At 39.4% G+C, this 20,205-nt stretch overlaps 1 protein-coding gene across 2 annotated transcripts in view; it reads right to left on the bottom strand.

Annotated features, from left to right (window-relative positions):
* The window catches only part of LOC138975838 (acetylcholine receptor subunit alpha-like), a 77,739-nt gene extending 62,282 nt beyond the window's left edge, over positions 1-15,457 (bottom strand). For both annotated transcript variants that reach the window (XM_070348603.1, XM_070348611.1), the window contains exon 1: positions 14,920-15,457. In XM_070348603.1, the coding sequence (XP_070204704.1) occupies positions 14,920-15,150 (231 nt within the window). In that variant the 5' untranslated portion in view covers positions 15,151-15,457. The remainder of the gene's footprint in view (positions 1-14,919) is intronic.
* Between the last annotated feature and the right edge of the window lie 4,748 nt (positions 15,458-20,205).

Raw genomic sequence — 20,205 nt, 5'->3', positions numbered from 1 at the left:
TTTGTTTTAGAGAGGTAGTGTACAAAATGTCGTTTTGTACGTTTAAATTACATGTCCATTATTCTAGTCATATATCAATCAATAAATAAATGCGCATACTTTTATTAAACGTTACTTTCACTTTAAGATCGCTTCTAACATTTAGTATAATTTCTGACAAATGCACGCTATGTAATAAATTGATAATATTATGGACGCCATGTGGTAAAACCGGAAGTTGAATTATTTTGCGATAGCAAAATCCTTTTACAATGATCACTTTCCTTTTATATTAAGCTGATCTTTAACGTTATGGGTAAAAATCTAACAGATTGAACCAAATTATCCTTTTTCAAGCCTGTGTATGTGTAAACTCTTTTTTGCTTCGACCCGGTTCGGTTTTCGGAGTTGATTCAAAATCATCCATTATGTATCTTATGTGACTGTTGTTTTCCTCGGTAAATTAACAATTGTTGATGTAAAATAATTCTAGCTGTTAGAATAAACAATTTTCAAGATGTTTTTGATTGCGGTTTCAACCAGGCGTTCAGTTAGCTATACATATCGATTGAGAAAATGGCATTTCCTGTTTTGTCGTCCGCATGTTATACAGATGTTGTTAAAAATAAAACTGTGTATACGAATTAGGCATTTTACTTGCTGTCTGATGGCAAAAATCTTTAGCTTTCGTTTAAGGTATAATTTGATTATATCCGTATGCAGTGAAGCGGTACATGACGGTTTTTTATAACCTACCCCCTGCGTCATGGCTGCATTTTTGCAGAATATGGGTCATGTTACAAAAACGCTTCTCATTCTTAGGTGGTTGGGTTTAGCCATTTGTCGTTTACCGAACTGTGGCTGCAAATAAAACGAACTTTCCAAAAAACATAATATCTAATGTGACCACCAAAAGTAACCTTTCCACTATAGCCAGCCAGGTGACTATGGTGTTCGTGATCGTGAAAACAAAAATCAAGGTAACTGTAATCGTGAAAGCTAAAATGTCCCTTCCCGTGATCGTGATGATAATCCCCCCCCCCCCCTTTGGGGCCCTCGTTACTGTTCTGACCAGCTTTAAGCAACGTCTATTTGTCAGGACGAGTGTCCACTGATCGGCTAGTGTGCTCTCAGTTTTTGCTTTATTGTGTGCCAATGCGTCCCAATGTTAGATTGTAAGAAAAGGCCTAGCTTGAAATCTTTATCCTTGTAAAATAAAGTTAATTTTAGTTCAGTGTCTGTCTGTCTGTCTCTGTCTTGCTCTCTCTCTCTCTCTTTCTCCCTCTCGCTCTACAGCCGGTGTGTGTGTGTGTGTGTGTGTGTGTGTGTGTGTGTGTGTGTGTGTGTGTGTGTGTGTGTGTGTGTGAGTGTGTGTGTGTGTGTGTGTGTGCGTGCGTGCGTGCGTGTGTGTGTGTGTGTGTGTGTGTGTGTGTGTGTGTGTGTGTTAGACTTATCATTGTGACTGCAGGTATACAGCCTCCAAAGGATCGATCTGCATTATGAACACACCTGTTGCGCATTGATCGTATGAAAAACCCTTCTGTGTCTTGCGAACACATACCGCTCAGTATACCCAGCTGCTAACACAATTCAAAGGCATGCAGTCTGACGGATATTATTTGTATTCACGAAGACAGTGTGCTCTACGAATAAACCAAAAAATTTCATATCTCTCTCTCTCTCTCTCTCTCTCTCTCTCTCTCTCTCTCTCTCTCTCTCTCTCTCTCTTTCTTTCTTTCTCTCTCTCTCTCTCTTTCTCCCTCTGTCTCTTTCTCTCTCTCTCTCTCTCTCTCTCTCTCTCTCTCTCTCTCTCTCTCTCTCTCTCTCTCTCTCTCAAACCATCACGGATTATTGTGCGACCATCTGGGACTCTGCCAGTGCAAATATTTTAAAACCACTGTATAGTCTACACAGACGAGCCCTGAAATTAATTCCATTGTAACAATCCAATCTTTTTTTGATGATTATAAGAAACTTAAGATTTTGCCCTCAAAAGAAAGATTTAAATTAAACAAAGGCGTGCTCCTTCACAAAATGCTTTCCGGCCGTGCACCACGTGCTTTCATTACAAAATTTAAAGCCAAACCAAACCGAAAATTCAATGTCCCCATTCCACGGATATATCTCTTTAAATCAAGTTTAGCTTATTCTGGCAGCGTTCAGTGAAATTCTCTCCCGGAATCAGTTCGAGTCCCAACATGTCTCAATACTTTCAAAAAACACCTCTCATTACATTTAATGTCATTATTCGAAAAGTCACAGTGATGGAAGACTTCGTTTTGATTTATTTTCATATTGATCATATTTGTCCATATATATATAGCATCAGTGTTTTATCATATTAAAACTCCGTTTGATAACACATTCACATTTTGTTTAAACATGTTCTGTAAATTCCCAATTCTGAACATGACGCAAGAATTCATGTAAAACCTGTAATGTGTATATAGTCCTGTGAATGTTTTTCTGCCTTTTTTTAATTGTATCTTTTATTTTTAATTCTTTATTTTTACTGTTATGTTTATCTTTTGTAAATGATGTACGTGTGTATAAAAATATATATGTATATAAGATTGAGAGTAGTCCCTCTCTGGGCGAGGGCTGGTTCAAAAGAAGCTCGTTTGTATTGCTTATGCCACAACCCTCGTAAAATAAAATTTGATTTGATTTGATCTCTCTCTCTCTCTCTCTCTCTCTCTCTCTCTCTCTCTCTCTCTCTCTCTCTCTCTCTCTCCCATTCTCTCTCTCTCTCTCTCTCTCTCTCTCTCTCTCTCAAATGCGTCACCCATTGAGCAAGTAACAATCCATCGTGTTCTCGGGGTCATAATAGATGCTGAAATAAAGTGGCAGCCCCGCATCGACCGTGTTACAAAAACCTTATCTAAAAACCTATTCCTTCTCTCCAAATTAAAGCATTATGCAGATACCTCAGCACTCAAGTTGTTTTATTTTGGTCATATTTTACCTCATCTAAATCATGCCTCCACACTTTGGGATGGTTGTAGCGACGTTTACTTGAAGAAAGTAAATTCTCTTCACCGTCGCGCAGCTAAACTTATCATGCCGGGGCTGCACACATCAACAGATCAAAAGCTTAGTAGCCTAAATTTGTTATCCCTCAAAGATCAGTTATTGGCTGTTTTAATGTTTAAATTGCAAATAAACGAAACCCCGCAGTACATGCGATCATTATTTCAAAAAGCAGCATACAGGTATGGTTCCAACAAATTCATTTCCCCACTACACCGTATTGATTGATATGAAATCAGTTAAACGTTTTTGGGCTCAACAATTTGGAATTCTCTGCCATGTGAGATAAAGGGATCAAGCACAATAAAAAACTTTAAATCACAGCTTCGCAAATATTTGTTGTCACGCCCAGGCACACTCTGAAGCTTTTCCTACTTTATATAATCGCCGAAGCAAAACGCATCCCTATCATAACCCATGTATATTTTGTTTTGCCAAATGATGATGATGATGAGGGGATATGAGTTCTGGCTGTACGACCTCAACCTTGGCTAGACTCGTCTCTTACACACACGCACACACGCAGACTCTCTCTCTCTCTCTCTCTCTCTCTCTCTCTCTCTCTCTCTCTCTCTCTCTCTCTCTCTCTTTTGAGCTTGCTGGACCTCTTTCTCCATCGGAATGAACTTTTGTATACGTTGATTTCTTTTCTTGCAAAATCCTTTGCCTTGCCTTGCCCTACCTATAGCCTTGCCTTGTTCAAGAGGTCAGTCCGTCAGTCCGTTTTCCTAATTCTTACGCACATCGCATTGCCCCGTCATTTTAAGGCTTCTTTTTATCTTTCATCTTTTCCTTTCTCGGCCGGTGCGTTGTACTCTCTCTCTCTCTCTCTCTCTCTCTCTCTCTCTCTCTCTCTCTCTCTCTCTCTCTCTCTCTCTCTCTCTCTCTCTCTCTCTCTCTCTCTCTCTCTCTCTCTCTCTTATTATCGATATTTACTCCAAAAACTTTGTGAGAGAGAGAGTTTTCATTATACCTTTGACAATAATATGTCATGTTCGTTTGTATATATATTTGTTTGTTTAGTCTGTTAATCGTTTGCTTGTTTGTCGTTTACTTTTATTACTTCTTTAATTGATATTCCAACATTTGTAAAACGTATTATCATTAGATTAAACCCTCCCATGGGCGAGGGCTGGATGTAAAAAAGCACCTGTTTGCTTATGCCATTACCCTCGTAAATAAAGAATTTGTCATTTGTCAGTCTTTCTCTCTCTCTCTCTCTCTCTCTCTTTCTCTTTCTCTCTCTCTCTCTCTCTCTCTCTCTCTCTCTCTCTCTCTCTCTCTCTCTTTTATTATCGATATTTACTCCAAAAACTTTGTGAGAGAGAGAGTTTTCATTATACCTTTGACAATAATATGTCATGTTCGTTTGTATATATATATTTGTTTGTTTAGTCTGTTAATCGTTTGCTTGTTTGTCGTTTACTTTTATTACTTCTTTAATTGATATTCCAACATTTGTAAAACGTATTATCATTAGATTAAACCCTCCCATGGGCGAGGGCTGGATGTAAAAAAGCACCTGTTTGCTTATGCCATTACCCTCGTAAATAAAGAATTTGTCATTTGTCAGTCTTTCTCTCTCTCTCTCTCTCTCTCTCTCTCTCTCTCTCTCTCTCTCTCTCTCTCTCTCTCTCTCTCTCTCTCTCTCTCTCTTTTATTATCGATATTTACTCCAAACATTTTGTGAGAGAGAGAGTTTTCATTATACCTTTGACAATAATATGTCATGTTCGTTTGTATATATATATTTGTTTGTTTAGTCTGTTAATCGTTTGCTTGTTTGTCGTTTACTTTTATTACTTCTTTAATTGATATTCCAACATTTGTAAAACGTATTATCATTAGATTAAACCCTCCCATGGGCGAGGGCTGGATGTAAAAAAGCACCTGTTTGCTTATGCCATTACCCTCGTAAATAAAGAATTTGTCATTTGTCAGTCTTTCTCTCTCTCTCTCTCTCTCTCTCTCTCTCTCTCTCTCTCTCTCTCTCTCTCTCTCTCTCTCTCTCTCTCTCTCTCTCTCTCTCTCTCTCTCAGTCAGGTTTTAGAGAAAATCATTCGTGCCACACAGCATTAACAAACCTTCTTGAAAGTTGGCTTAGTAGCATTAATAATAATCAACTCTGTGGTGTCCTATTCGTCGATTTTGCTAAAGCTTTCGACGTTATTAATCATGAATTACTATTAAGAAAATTAGTTGAATATAGAATGTCACCCCAAACCTTATGCCTGCTCTCCTCTTTCTTAGCCGGGCGAGAGCAGTCTGTCTGCGTTAATTCAACCGTATCCAGCAAAAGACCTGTGTTATACGGGGTTCCCCAGGGTTCTGTCCTTGGACCACTACTCTTTTCCCTGTATATTAATGATCTTCCTCTTAGTATTAATGATGACTGCGAACTCTTTGCTGACGATACGACCCTACACACTACTGATAAAAAATTAGACAAAGTTTATTCATCGTTGCAGAACAGTGTAGATGATCTCATTCATTGGACGGAGTATAACCACATGAGTCTTCACCCTAAAAAGACCAAATACATGTTAATAACAACAAGACAAAAGAGACAAAACATACGAAACAATCCTCATTCCATATTAATTGGTAACGACGCAATAGAGGAGGTAGGAGATCATAAAGTTTTGGGAGTAAATATCGATAATAATTTGTCTTGGGCCCATCATGTTCGGTCGGTATGTAAAACAATGTCGAGAAAAATATATCAGTTAAATAGAATTAAACACTTTCTTGATCAGCACTCAAGGTTATTATACTTTAACGCATATATACAAACCATCACAGATTATTGCTCAACCATCTGGGACTCTGCCAGTGCTAATATTTTAAAACCATTGTTTAGTTTACATTGGCGAGCGCTGAAACTAATTTTACTGAAACAATCCAGTCTTGTATTTGATGATTATAAGAAACTTAAGATTCTCCCATTAAAAGAAAGATTTAAATTAAATGAAGGCGTGCTCCTTCACAAAATACTTTCCGGCCGTGCACCACGAACTTTCGTCGCAAACTTTAAAGTCAAACCAAACCGAAAGTTTAACGTCCCAATTCCAAGGATAGATCTCTTCAAATCAAGCTTAGCCTATTCTGGTAGCGTCCTGTGGAATTCTCTCCCGGAATTTGTGAGAGTCCCAATGAGTCTCAATACTTTCAAAAAACACCTTTCATTGTATTTAATGTTAAATTACGAAAAATCACAGTGATGGAAGTTATATTTTCATTTGTCCAAAGCATCAGTGTTCATTATATCCACACAAAAACACTCAAAGCTTTAATAACACATTTACTCATGCATGTGTATTCAGCATTGTTTTCACTACGTTACATATACGACGCTTTATATTTGTGTATAATATGTAATGTGTAAATATTCACATGTTGTTGTTTTTTCTACCTTTTTTTCTACGTTAATATCCGTGTAAATATGTGATTAGATTAGTCCCCTCTCTGGGCGAGGGCTGGTTGAAAAAAAGCTCGTTGTATTGCTTATGCCACAACCCTCGAAAAATAAAATTTGATTTGATTTGATTTGATCTCTCTCTCTCTCTCTCTCTCTCTCTCTCTCTCTCTCTCTCTCTCTCTCTCTCTCTCTCTCTCTCTTTGTTATGGGCCGGAGGCCTAACAAATAAAATTTCCGACTCCGACTCTCTCTCTCTCTCTCTCTCTCTCTCTCTCTCTCTCTCTCTCTCTCTCTCTCTCTCTCTCTCTCTCTCTCTCTCTCTCTCTCTCTCTCTCTTTCATTATCTGATATGCTTAAAACAATCTGGTACTCGTGGTCTAGATAATCTTGATGGGAAAATTTTGAAGTTGTCTGCCCCTTTTATTGCAGAATCTCTGACATACGTTTACAATTTGTGCCTGGACAAATTAAAGGAGGCAAAAGTAATCCCGCTATTTAAATCAGGTAATTCTTCTGACCCCGCCAGTTACAGACCAATCTCGATTCTTCCTGTTTTACTCCAAACCACTTGAAAAACACACATATACACACTTGGCCGCACATTTGAAGAAATACGACCTTATTCATTCAAATCAGTCAGGCTTCAGAGAAAATCCTTCGTGCCACACAGCATTAATAAACCTTCTTGAAAACTTGCTTAGCAACATTAATAATAATGAACTCTGTGGTGTCCTATTTGTCGATTTTGCAAAAGCATTCGACGTCATTAATCATGAGTTACTGTTAAGAAAATTAGCTGAGTATAGATTGTCACCCAAAACCCTATGCCTCCTCTCATCTTTCTTAGTCGGGCGAGAGCAGTCCGTCTGCGTGAATTCGACTATGTCAAGTAAAAGACCTGTGTTATATGGAGTCCCCCAGGGTTCTGTCCTTGGGCCACTTTTCTTCTCTCTGTATATTAACGATCTTCCTTTTAGTGTTGATGATGATTGTGAACTATTTGCTGATGATACGACCATACACACTTCTGATAAAAAATTAGACAAAGTTTATTTATCATTGCAGAACAGTGTAGATGATCTCATTAATTGGACGGAGTATAACCACATGAGTCTTCACCCCAAAAGACCAAATAAAAGTTAATTACAACAAGGCAAAAAAGACAAAACATCAAAAATAATCCTCATTCCTTATTAATTGGCAACGACGCAATAGCGGAAGTAGGAGATCACAAAGTTTTTGGAGTAAATATCGATAATAATTTATCTTGGGCCCATCATGTTAGATCGTTGTGTAAAACCATGTCGAGGAAAATATATCTGTTGAACAGAATAAAACACTTTCTTGATCCACACTCAAGGTTATTATTTTTTTAATGCATACATACAAACCATCACGGATTATTGTTCGACCATCTGGGACTCAGCCAGTGCAAATATTTTAAAACCACTGTATAGTCTACACAGACGAGCACTAAAATCAATTCTATTAAAACAATCCAGTCTCGTTTTCGACGATTATAAGAAACTTCAGATTTTGCCCTTAAAATAAAGATTTAAATCAAATAAAGGCGTGCTCCTTCACAAAATCCTTTCCGGCCATGCACCACGTGCTTTCATTACAAAATGTAAAGCCAAACCAAACCGAAAATTCAATGTCCCCATTCCGCGGATAGATCTCTTTAAATCAAGTTTAGCTTATTCTGGCAGCGTTTTGTGGAATAATCTCCCGGAATCAGTTCGAGTCCCAACAAGTCTCAATACTTTCAAAAAACACCTCTCATTACATTTAATGTCAAATTACGAAAAGTCACAGTGATGGAAGACTTCGTTCTGATTATTTTCATATTGATCATATCTGTCCATATGGCATCAGTGTTTCATTAAACATGTTCTGGTAATTCCCCATTTCGATCATAACGTAAGAATTTGTGTATAGCCTGCAACGTGTATATAGTCCTGTGAATAGTTTTTCTGCCTTTTATTATTTTATTTTTTACTTTTATGTTTAGCTTTTGTAATTGTTTTACGTTTATATATGTAGGTATATAAGATTAGAGTAGTCCCTCTCTGGGCGAGGGCTGGTTGAAAAGAAGCTCGTTTATATTGCTTATGCCACAACCCTCGTAAAATAAAATTTGATTTGATTTGATTTGATTTCTCTCTCTTTCTCTCTCTCTCACCTCTTCATATTCATGTATTGATAGTGGGTCTTGTTTACGAAAAGGCGAAATGCTAAAACCCTAATGCCTGTCTTAGACTGTGCCGAATATCCCTGCGAATATGAACATTTGTTTGTTTGCTTAACGCCCAGCCGACCACTAAGGGCCATATCAGGGCGGTGCTGCTTTGACATATAACGTGCGCCACACACAAGACAGAAGTCGCATCACAGGCTTCATGTCTCACCCAGCCACATTATTCTGACACCGGACCAACCAGTCCTAGCACTAACCCCATAATGCCAGACGCCAGGCGGAGCAGCCACTAGATTGCCAATTTTAAAGTCTTAGGTATGACCCGGCCGGGGTTCGAACCCACGACCTCCCGATCACGGGGCGGACGCCTTACCACTAGGCCAACCGTGCCGGTCTGAATATGAACATGTTGTATTTGGCAAAAGAAGAGACGAATGAACAGGACAACAAATTGAAAATGTGAAGCCTTACGAATCCTTGCGAATGTCTTACAAATGATTGCGAGTGCTTGCGAATTTCTACCGACCATTGCGAATGCATACAAATCCATATACGATTTGTTTGCGGATGAACAACAAACGTTGCAATTGGCCTTGCAAGTGTTGTGAGTGCTTGCAAACATTTTACGAATAAAGCGATAATGCAATTTGCATGCTTCGTAATACTTACACTGTGCCGAATTGCCCTTGCGAATAGAATTCGCCAATAATTCGTAATGATCGGGACATGGTCGCAAGATATTCGTAAAATGTTCTTAATCATTCGCCACCATTCGTCTCTTGTTGCAAATATTATCAACATGCTCCTAATAGTCACAAGGAAGGCATATTCTTCACTTTTTCGCAACGTTCTCGTCAGCATTCGCAAGTGCACAGACGGTGGGGGTGGGGGTGGAGTCGCAATCAGAGAGAGAGAGAGAGAGAGAAATAGACGAGCGTGGGTGGATCATATGAAAACGAGCGTAAACTGACTGAAGGATGAAAGTCCGTGAATCATGTGCTGTGCATGCCCAGTGACCCTCCCCACACGTGTCAGCCCGGTGTGGTGTACAGAGTTGTTTTTAAAAAACATCTCAGCCAGTGTTCAGACTGGGTCAAAGCTGTCGCTGGTTCAGCAGGTCATCCGCCCCTCGTAAAGCAGACAGCGCGACTGGTTACTGTTGTCGTGCTCTCTCAAGAAAAACACTTGTGCTCTGGCTGTTTGTTCTTGTTGTTGTCAGTGTGTGTTGTCTTATTGTTTTAACTTTTAGTCAATTTTAGATTACATGTGTTAACATAGACGGGGAATGGAGACGAGGGTCGTGGTGTGTGTGTGTGTGTGTGTGTGTGTGTGTAGAGCGATACAGAGTAAACTACTCGACCGATCTTCATACCAAGGAAATCTCATGTAAAGTTTCATGAAGATCGGTTCAGTATTTTAAAAACAATTTCATCTGATTATTTTTGGTATCGTGATTCCAAAAACATTAACAGCTATTGTGTTTTCAGCGTAGCAATAGGGCCCGATATTTAGACGAGACAAGTATAATGCCGACGAGTCGAAGACGAGTCGCATTATACTTGTTCGAGTCTAAATATCGGACCCTATTGCTACGATGAAAACACAATAGCGTTTATATAGCTATTCTGACATTAAATTCTGTGTTAAAATCATGTTTTTGTCAGCAACAAGTACCAGAATGGTCCATGTCGTTGATTGCAGATGACGGTTCCCTTTCCGCATGAAGCCACGGAAATAACCGAACATTGAAAAACCCACGGACATGTATTACGGAGAAAACTCGAGATAACCGGATGTTTAGCATTACGTCAATATGCTAGGAATCATATGACGTCATGACGTATCATGCTTGCCTACGTAGATTGTATGTTCGAAAGTCTGACTTCTGTTGGGAATTCGCGTGGTAAAGACTGCCGTAAATCTGTAGATGATAAGAGAACAAGGATTGTCTCAGAAGAAACGACTAAAATGTTTCAGACCGGTAACTTCATTTCAACATTGCACTGTACAATGGACGTTCTATGTGACAGGAGAGTTTGCTGATTTTGTGTTAAACATTGGAGAGATCGTCTGCTAGAATCAGAGATAGGTCGCTTTAGATTGCAGCTTTTGGAAATTTGCAAGGTTTGTTGCCTGTTAAAGAACTGGATTTTACACGTAATGTATGTCATGTACATTAAGCAACAACAAAAACACACACAAAGCAAATGGCATCGTCTGTCGACTAGTCACATAAACAAACCTGGCGAGGTATGCGTGTACTTTATACACGTGGAAGAAACCGGAACCATGCGTCTTTGTTATTGCCAATATGTTTTTGGATATTGGCAAAAATGGCCGACTTCCGTAGCATTATGCTTTGATGATCGGAAAAGGGATGTGTGAGACCATCCAATCACAGCCCCCGAATTCCCCCACGTGTCCATCAGAATAGCTATATACATAGATATGTTATGTTGGGATTAAAAGCAAGGTCTGAAAACTAGAAAGAATATCAAAACGCGCGTTTTACTGTGAAGTGCTGTACGCTAATGCGCTATACTGGCTTGTCACTTTCTGAACGATCTCTGTTGTGTGAACGTGTCAGCAAGACCGCAAGGCATGAATGCCGGTGACACAGCTGTGGAGTATATGTGCGGTCAATTTCAGTATGTCAGTTCGAAGGGTTGACTAAATGTAGTAATATCGCTTCACGCAAATCGTTTTGAGATGACGAGATTTGGAAGTGAATAGAGAGGTCGACTTTGAGGAGTTAAAACATAACGATTGAACAGACTGGTGTTTGTTTACCCTCTATCGCGGCCTTTGAAGGCAAGACGTTGTCCCTCATACACAGTTTTCCCCTCATTGGGTGACACACTGACAACAAATAATCTTTTAGTTTCCGAGACAAACGTGACTTATCATTCTACAACTGATTGTAATATGCGTTTATTTGCTTAACGTTAAAATGCTGATATGGGTTTGTTCACCGCAGACCCGGATTAATCTGTCCCACAGATCACTAACTATTTAAGTTATAAACTTATTAACATACCATAAAACAACAATATTTCCTTCGTGGTTTGCTTGCAGAATTCTGTGTGTGTACGTGTGCGTGTGCTTGTGTGTGTGAGAGAGAGAGAGGAACATTTTGTGCAATAACGCATCCTTTGAACACTGACCAAAATATCCTTATTCTGTATAGTAAAGGAACCGCTCATGCAAAGGGTTTTGCACCTATTAAACGCCCACCCCCAACTTTCGGACAACATTGGGGGGTGGGGGGTGGGGGGGGGGCGTATACAATGTAGTTTACGGTATATTGTCATGTAATACTAATGTTGTAGTGTTTCGTTTGTTTTTATGTTAATACACAGCAGCTTCAATACCTGTATTTGAGATAATTAAGTACAATTGATATTATTGGATTTGATACACAGCCTGGCTGCACTCTTAAACGGATCTTGTATTTCTGTTGTAGAAAAAGAGCTTTGTGATGAAGCGTTAAAATAAGAAATTATTTTTGGCGATCTTTTGCAGTTCAGGGCATGTCATCGTCAGATAGTGTGAAGAACAGGGTAGGTGGTCCAAGAGACCTAAACCTTGCAAGTAAATCGTACAGTGCATTACGAAAACAAGCGGCATTTCTCTTGATGATTTTCATTAACATGTATAAGGTGTCATAGACACCGGGGTTGACACCAGCATCCTTGAGATCTTGTGCACACACTCTGTTCAAATTTCCTGAAGCCAATGGAGATTTCATCTGCATATAAAATGAAGCAACTTAGTTTTGCTGAAATGTATCAAACGCTACAGCGGACTGAAGGAGATACATTCAGTCTGTTCAATTAGGGTCACCACCATAAGCTTGAGCTTGTTGTTGATCCTTAACATGTATCATGTTCAAATACCTATGGATTGTTGAATAAACACTGTTTAAACCAAGGAGATACATCGTATCTGTAAGTTCGAAATCTATCTATGTTGAACCGTCTTTTTTTGAAATACATTGACTGTGAAATGTGTGTAGGCTTTAGATGATTAAAAACATTCTAGCCATCTGGAAAAAGCCAAGAAAATGCAATTTCTTCTCCATGTTCAGTTACAGAAATATTCAAAGGGACATGCAGGGATTCAAAATTTCAAAATCTTGCAGAAACGTTTAACATTATAAATCGAAACTGAAATACTAGACACTTTAAAAGAAATTTGGTGCACAAATTTTTTTTGTTTTTGATTACGAATCATTGTGTGCAACTTTCTTCATAACTTTCTTTCATGAAGTGTACGTATTATTTTCTAGAAATAGAAATTCCCTGTTTTGAGCGAACACTGTTTTTATGGTGCACTAACCTGTGCTTTAAAAAAGATGCAAATAATACACAACGGCCAAAATTTCTCTTTATTTCAATGAATTTCAACTTTAAATACAGCGATTTAAAGTGCAGATTAAAAACAATCATTGTATGAAGAATTTTAAAAAAAGTTGGTTTGATGTATTATAAGCATCTTACGATACAATTTTGACACACGCTATGAATATGATTCAAAATTAACACATAAAAACCAGTCAACTGGCACTTCATAATCATTTACGAATACGAAAACATAAAAAAAAATGAAGTTCATTGTGCGTCTCGAACCTGGGACCACTGGGTCCGAAGCGCAATGTTACATCCGTTACACCACGAAGGCTTCTTATTCATGTGAAGAATTTAAGAAGATAAATCCTGCCAACATTAGCGCAGGAGAACAGAGGAACGCCAGTCCCACATACACGCAAACAAATGATCTCATGGCCCTAGACAAACGGTTTTTTTACAATTTACCCCATAAAACCTCGTTGACATTGAGTTTCATAATGTACTTTAAACTCAGCAGTAAAAACAATGTCAGTGAATTAACTTTGGCAGTGAGCGCGTGCGATGCCAGATTCAGCTGTACACAACTTTACCACCAGAAAGAGCCTGTGCTGTGGTCTTTACCCCTCCAGTGAACTAGGTCAGGTCAATCTGACAATCGTGTTGCACGAGATATTGAGTAACACTGAAGCAAGCACGTAGGCCATCTCTAGTTATACGCTATTGCGCAGAACGAGTTCATATGTGCGTGCGTGCGTGCGTGCGCGCGCGCGCGCGTGTGTGTGTGTACGTGTGTGTGTGTGTGTGTGTGTGTGTGTGTGTGTGTGTGTGTGTGTGTGTGTGTGTGTGCGCGGACGTGTTTGCCTGCATGCGTGCGCGCGAGTACAGTTAGTTTGAATGTTGGTATTGACATGTTAAAACATCTCTCTCTCTCTCTCTCTCTCTCTCTCTCTCTCTCTCTCTCTCTCTCTCTCTCTCTCTCTCTCTCTCTCTCTCTCTCCCTCTCTCTCTCTCTCTCTTTTTTTCTCTCACACTCTCTCTCTCACCCACCCCCCCCCACACACACACACACATTTTGGAATTATACTAGATTAGGGACGAGTATATATATATATATATCAACCCCGTTTAGGGTCAGCATTTGTTAATACTGAAGGCCTTGTTGCAAACTGACGGCGTTTCTAAGCCGCTCAAAGCAGTTAGTAACCAATGCTTTTCTTCAAACTCTTGAAGCCTGCTTTATCATATATATATATGACTTTTAATGCTGTATGCGTTTAAATATTTTGGATGATGGTAATGATTATGATTAGCTTTAATGTACAGTTCTAATTCATGCACTCATATCACAAGAAATAGCCTTCTTAAATGTTTAATATTTTACTGAAGAAATTACACAAGAAAAAACACACAGGATAACACGATAAACGTTATGCCAACTTCGTAGAACCACGGGTGGGACACATGTACATTTGAACAGCAATACAAACGAACAAAGGGAAGCTATTCGACGACATAAACAAGCAAAAATCGAGGGGAAAAAACAACGCACGCACAAAACAAACACCCAAAAAACAAGCACGCAAGCAAGAAAACAAACAAGCAAACAAACAAACCAGTTTCTCCAAGCTATATTCAGTTAACATCAGTGCATGCAAAGGATTAAAACCTTGCCACAAAAAGATAACTTATGATACTGCAGAAACTTACATACTCCGGGAAGCATGTTATAATGTACAGTATAACCCAAAACATATTATTTTACACATCGCTAGTTATATTAGTTTACAATTAGTATTGATAAACATGTGCTTTCAGTTATTGATTGTAAAACAGGATGCCTCAGCCTGGCGTCTACAGTAAACACTGACTGAGCAGCATATGGTGTACAATGTTAATATGACAGTGTACAGGCGGAACACAGCTGTCTACACGTTGTATATACTCACAATGTCAATGAGCTGTGACAGGCGGATACCCAGCTTGACGATCAGTGTGTCCGAGCTGTTCCCCACTGGACGAATTAGTTTATTGTAGCCGCTGTTTCGCAACAGGTCGTCGTACAGTCTCTTGGCGTTGTCGTTGGCACCACACATCGTCCACAACAACGACGACACCATCAAAAACTCTTGCAGAACTCTGCGCAAAGTTCGTCGACTTGCTAACCCCATTTTGAGCATATCGGTTCCCCTACGTTACACGGCAACTTTCTCGTACCTGTTTCCGTCTCACTCCATAGTCTGCAGTTTCGGCATCGTCGCAAACTAGAGTTACTGTCCTTAAGGTCGAGAAAACCAGATCAAAATATACTTCTCACCTGCTGTAGTCACAGTATAACACCAACACGTGAGAAAGAGAGAAGAAGAGAAAGAAACAACACACCTATACAGCCACAGAGGTGGATTCCTGATCGCTGTTACTGCAGTCTTGCGAACCGCACCGCCAAGTTTGCTCGCTAGCTCGCTACGCGGCGGCTCTCCAACGCCAACGTAAGCCGGCTGACTATGGAAGAGAGAGAACTCTGAGAGGTTGTGCTGTTGTGTTTTGGGTCGCGGTAAAGCAGCCTTGCTTTGCCACACATGCCTGCGTTTCTCATTACCGCTTAAACTGCTGCATTTGCACAGCTGTTCATTATCGGTCTGGTGGTGACGAAGGAATCCTAGAAATTCGATATCTGATTTTAAACTGAGTAAAATGTTGATGCGTCCGTGCAGTTCTTTTAGTAATCAAGATAAGGAAAGAAACAGGAAATATTCCAAAACACAACCCCCCCCCCCCCCTCTCCTACCCAAGAACATTATACGTTATTTGCGTGTTTGACCAAAATATGACATTTTACACAGATCGAGACAGTCATTGTTCTCCGAGACCGCGCTAGCGGTCGAGGTGAACAATGACTGTCGAGATCTGTGTAAAATGTCATATTTTGGTCAAACACGCAAATAACATTTATGTATCGATCGAATTCCTTTCAGGTACTTATGACTTTGTCGTTGTTTTGACGATTGAACGAGCACACACACACATGCATGCAATCCACATACATGTGTATGCAATCAAACACATAAGCTTCATATTTGGGCGTTTCAGGTTGACCGAAACTTCAAAGGAACTACAAAACACACGTCATGTACTCACTTTGTTGTTGTTTTGACATTGAACAGCACACACACATGTATGCAATCAAACACATGACGGTTTTTGGCTCACGTAAGTGTAGCCTATGCGATCGTAACTTTGTCTGTCTGTGCGTGCGTGCGTGCGTCTGTGCGTGTGTATGTCTGTGGTAGAAACTCTAACATTTGAAGACGTCACATTACATTGACGTCACATTATGACGTAAGAGGGTTAGACGTCACGCGAAGGAAGTACTGAAAGTCTCGGTCATTATTATTTTGAGCGCGCCGAGACTAGTTGGCAGTCGTGTTCTTGTAAGTAGGCTACATGCAGACAGACAGATCTAGATCTAGTGTCTCGCTTTCTTGCACAGTTTCACCTATGCTCTTTCTGTGTGTGTGTGTGTGTGTGTGTGTGTGTGTGTGTGTGTGTGTGTGTGTGTGTGTGTGTGTGTGTGTGTGTGTGTGACGGAGTGATTGAGTTTGTGTTACTGTTTGTCGATTTCTTGCGTGAGCCTTGATGGCTTCGCCTCTTGTTTTTTTTTAGTTCCTTTGAAGTTTCGGTCAACCTGAAAAGCCAAATTATAAAGTTTTGTCGGCCTCTGACGTCACATGACTCAAAGAAGGGAAATCCAATCTCCAATCGATACATAACATCATCAACAACAGCAATATCATCATTCCGCTTTTCACCCTCCTACTAAAAAAACAAAATGCTAAAGAATCGAATTTTAAAAGAATAGATAGTTTTGGGTTTGTGTGTTTGTGTTTTAATGTATAAACAATCTAAGTTGTCCTGTGTCTGAGAGTGATTTTTTAAAATCAAATAATGTAAAATTGTCAAACCCTCATTTCTTCCAGACATTAGCTTCATTGAGGAGCGAATGCAGACCGACGGACTCGCAAGGCAGGGGTGCGCAGAAAATAAAAAGGATTTTTTTAAAGTTCAATACAATGCATGCAACATGCTCAGTCAGTTAGCAGCCAGTGCACAAGCCCAAAATTATTCAGCAACAAAAATGTATTCTTCTTTTTCTTTTCTTGTTCGTCTTGTTTCATTTAGCTTTGCTTGTGGTATTAATTTCAAGGGGCTGGCACTCTAACGAACACTTGCTTTCCATTGGGTTTTTTTTTTGCGTGGGTGCCAAAACTCAAATCTTTGGAGAACGTTCTTGTCCAATTATCTTGCCAACCATTAGTTTTTGAATGTTGGCATGTAATCAATGCTTGGAGGAGCAGTCTGTTGTTAGGATAGACCCAGTCCCCCCCCCCCCCCCCCCCCCCCCCCGTTCTGGCTTTTCACCCATAAATCTGCCTCCCTCATCACTCTGTGCAAGAAAAAAGGAGAGAAAAAAAAAACGTCCATTCCGATAGTACATACACTTCATATAAAATTAAAGACGTCACAAACGTGTAGGAAAACTGGCCAGCCTCTGGTTTTTATTTTGATCACTTCATCATTTCTCTATTATTGCCTCAGTATTTACTTTTCTTGGCGTCACTGCGTTGTTTGTTTGCAAGCTTTTCTTCCCCAAGTAAATTCGATACATTATGCCACTGAAGGTACTCATTTACAATTCATTTAGTTTCAGATGGTTAAGTGCAATTCGCACATTTTCATCTGAAGAACTTATTATTCAAATGACACATTACTACATTTGGGCATCCTTTGAAACAACTTATTTTGGCGAGTAGCATGGAATGTGTGTGTATGAAAGCTGTCCATGGTAAAGAGATGTTTTGCTAACAACAAATGCAAGGAGGCCGAATGGTTTGATGAAGAATGCAGGGAAACCAGAAAAGGAGTAAGAGGTAAATTATATATTTTTCGTCAAACTTGTGACGAAGAAGACCTCGTTCAATAGGTCGAGACCAACAAGGGGTACCGTGCTGTATTGAAACAAAGAAAAACAAGTCGCGTAAGGCGAAAATACAACATTTAGTCAAGTAGCTGTCGAACTCACAGAATGAAACTGAACGCAATGCAACGCAGCAAGACCGTATACTCGTAGCATCGTCAGTCCACCGCTCATGGCAAAGGCAGTGAAATTGACAAGAAGAGCGGGGTAGTAGTTGCGCTGAGAAGGATAGCACGCTTTTCTGTACCTCTCTTCGTTTTAACTTTCTGAGCGTGTTTTCAATCCAAACATATCATATCTATATGTTTTTGGAATCAGGAACCGACAAGAAATAAGGTGAAAGTGTTTTTAAATTGATTTCGAAAATTTAATTTTGATCATAATTTTTATATTTTTAATTTTCAGAGCTTGTTTTTAATCCAAATATAACATATTTATATGTTTTTGGAATCAGAAAATGATGGAGAATAAGATGAACGTAAATTTGGATCGTTTTATAAAATAAATTTTTTTTTTACAATTCTCAGATTTGTAATGACCAAAGTCATTGATTAATTTTTAAGCCACCAAGCTGAAATGCAATACCAAAGTCCGGGCTTCGTCGGAGATTACTTGACCAAAATTTCAACCAATGAGAGCGTGACAGTGCCGCCTCAACTTTCACGAAAAAGCCGGATATGACGTCATCAAAGACATTTATCAAAAAAATGAAAAAAACGTCTGAGGATATCATACCCAGGAACTCTCATGTCAAATTTCATAAAGATCGGTCCAGTAGTTTAGTCTGAATCGCTCTACACACACACACACACAGATGTAAAAATAGTCACAAAGACAGCAGATACACTTTCAATATCGAACATTCGTCTGGTTTAAACAAGGGAAAAGCAGTAGGTCCAGATGGCATTAGGCAGAAATGCTTTAATCAGGAGGCCACTATGTGATTATATTTTTGAGGAGTTTTTTTTAATAACATTTGTTTAGCAAGGATTGCTTCCAAAGGAATGGGCCAAGGCGACTATTGTACCAATCTAAAAAAAAAAAGTCGCGTAAGGCGAAATTACTACATTTAGTCAAGCTGTGGAACTCACAGAATGAAACTGAACGCACTGCATTTTTTCACAATGACCGTAGTCAGCCGCTTGTGCAAAACGGAGTGAAACTGACGAGCCTGTTCAGCGCGGTAGTGGTTTCGCTGTGCTGCATAGCACGCTTTTCTCTACCTCTCTTCGTTTTAACTTTCTGAGCGTGTTTTTAATCCAAACATATCATATCTATATGTTTTTGGAATCAGGAAATGATGTAAAATAAGATGAACGTAAATTTGGATCGTTTTATATAAAAAAAACCAAATTATTACAATTTTAAGATTTTTAATGACCAAAGTCATTAATTAATTTTTAAGCCACCAAGCTGAAATGCAATACCGAAGTCCGGCCTTCGTCGAAGATTGCTTTACCAAAAGTTCAATTAATTTGATTGAAAAATGAGGGTGTGACAGTGCCGCCTCAACTTTTACAAAAAGCCGGATATGACGTCATCAAAAGTATTTATCGAAAAAAAGAAAAAAAGCATCCGGGGATATCATTCCCAGGAACTCTCATGTAAAATTTCATAAAGATCGGTCCAGTCGTTTGGTCTGAATCGCTCTACACACACACACGCACAAACAGACACACACACACACACACACATACACCACGACCCTCGTCTCGATTCCCCCTTTATGTTAAAACATAAAAAAGAAGATCAGCTTAGTGCAGAAAATTATTGGGGTGTGTTCCTTGTTACACTTCAGTTTTTAACCGGAGACTGTAAACATATGGTTGCAGGATAACAATAAAATGTATGAAAACCAAACATGCTTTAGGAAATAGCACTCTACCCCATTTTATGTTGCCTTTGTCCATTTTTGTGTAACCGTGTGCCGCTTTCCTTCTTTGCCACTACTAAAGCAAACGTGTGCAAGATTGTATGCTACACGCTTTGGAGCATGTGCAAGAACGGATTCAAACTCGAAATCGTCCCTCCAAAAGCCCCAAAATGCACACACGACTTTTATTTCTCCTGCTGTTATCGTTTCTTCTCTTTACAAATTCTTCAACGCTGAGAATACTGAGAACGGCATCCCAGACGACAGCGAATTTAGCTGCCCTTGGAAAGTGGCTCGCTCAGGAGGCCTGTTAGTCTGAAACTAGAAGGACAGAGTTCTGAACATAGATGACAAAGACCCCGAAAAGAACAAACATTTCGCGTATGC

Source organism: Littorina saxatilis, linkage group LG1, assembly GCF_037325665.1.
Source record: "Littorina saxatilis isolate snail1 linkage group LG1, US_GU_Lsax_2.0, whole genome shotgun sequence".
Taxonomy (NCBI): Eukaryota; Metazoa; Mollusca; class Gastropoda; order Littorinimorpha; family Littorinidae; genus Littorina; species Littorina saxatilis.
The sequence above is the reverse complement of the archived record's forward strand: the minus strand, read 5'-3'. Positions and strand labels throughout refer to the sequence as shown.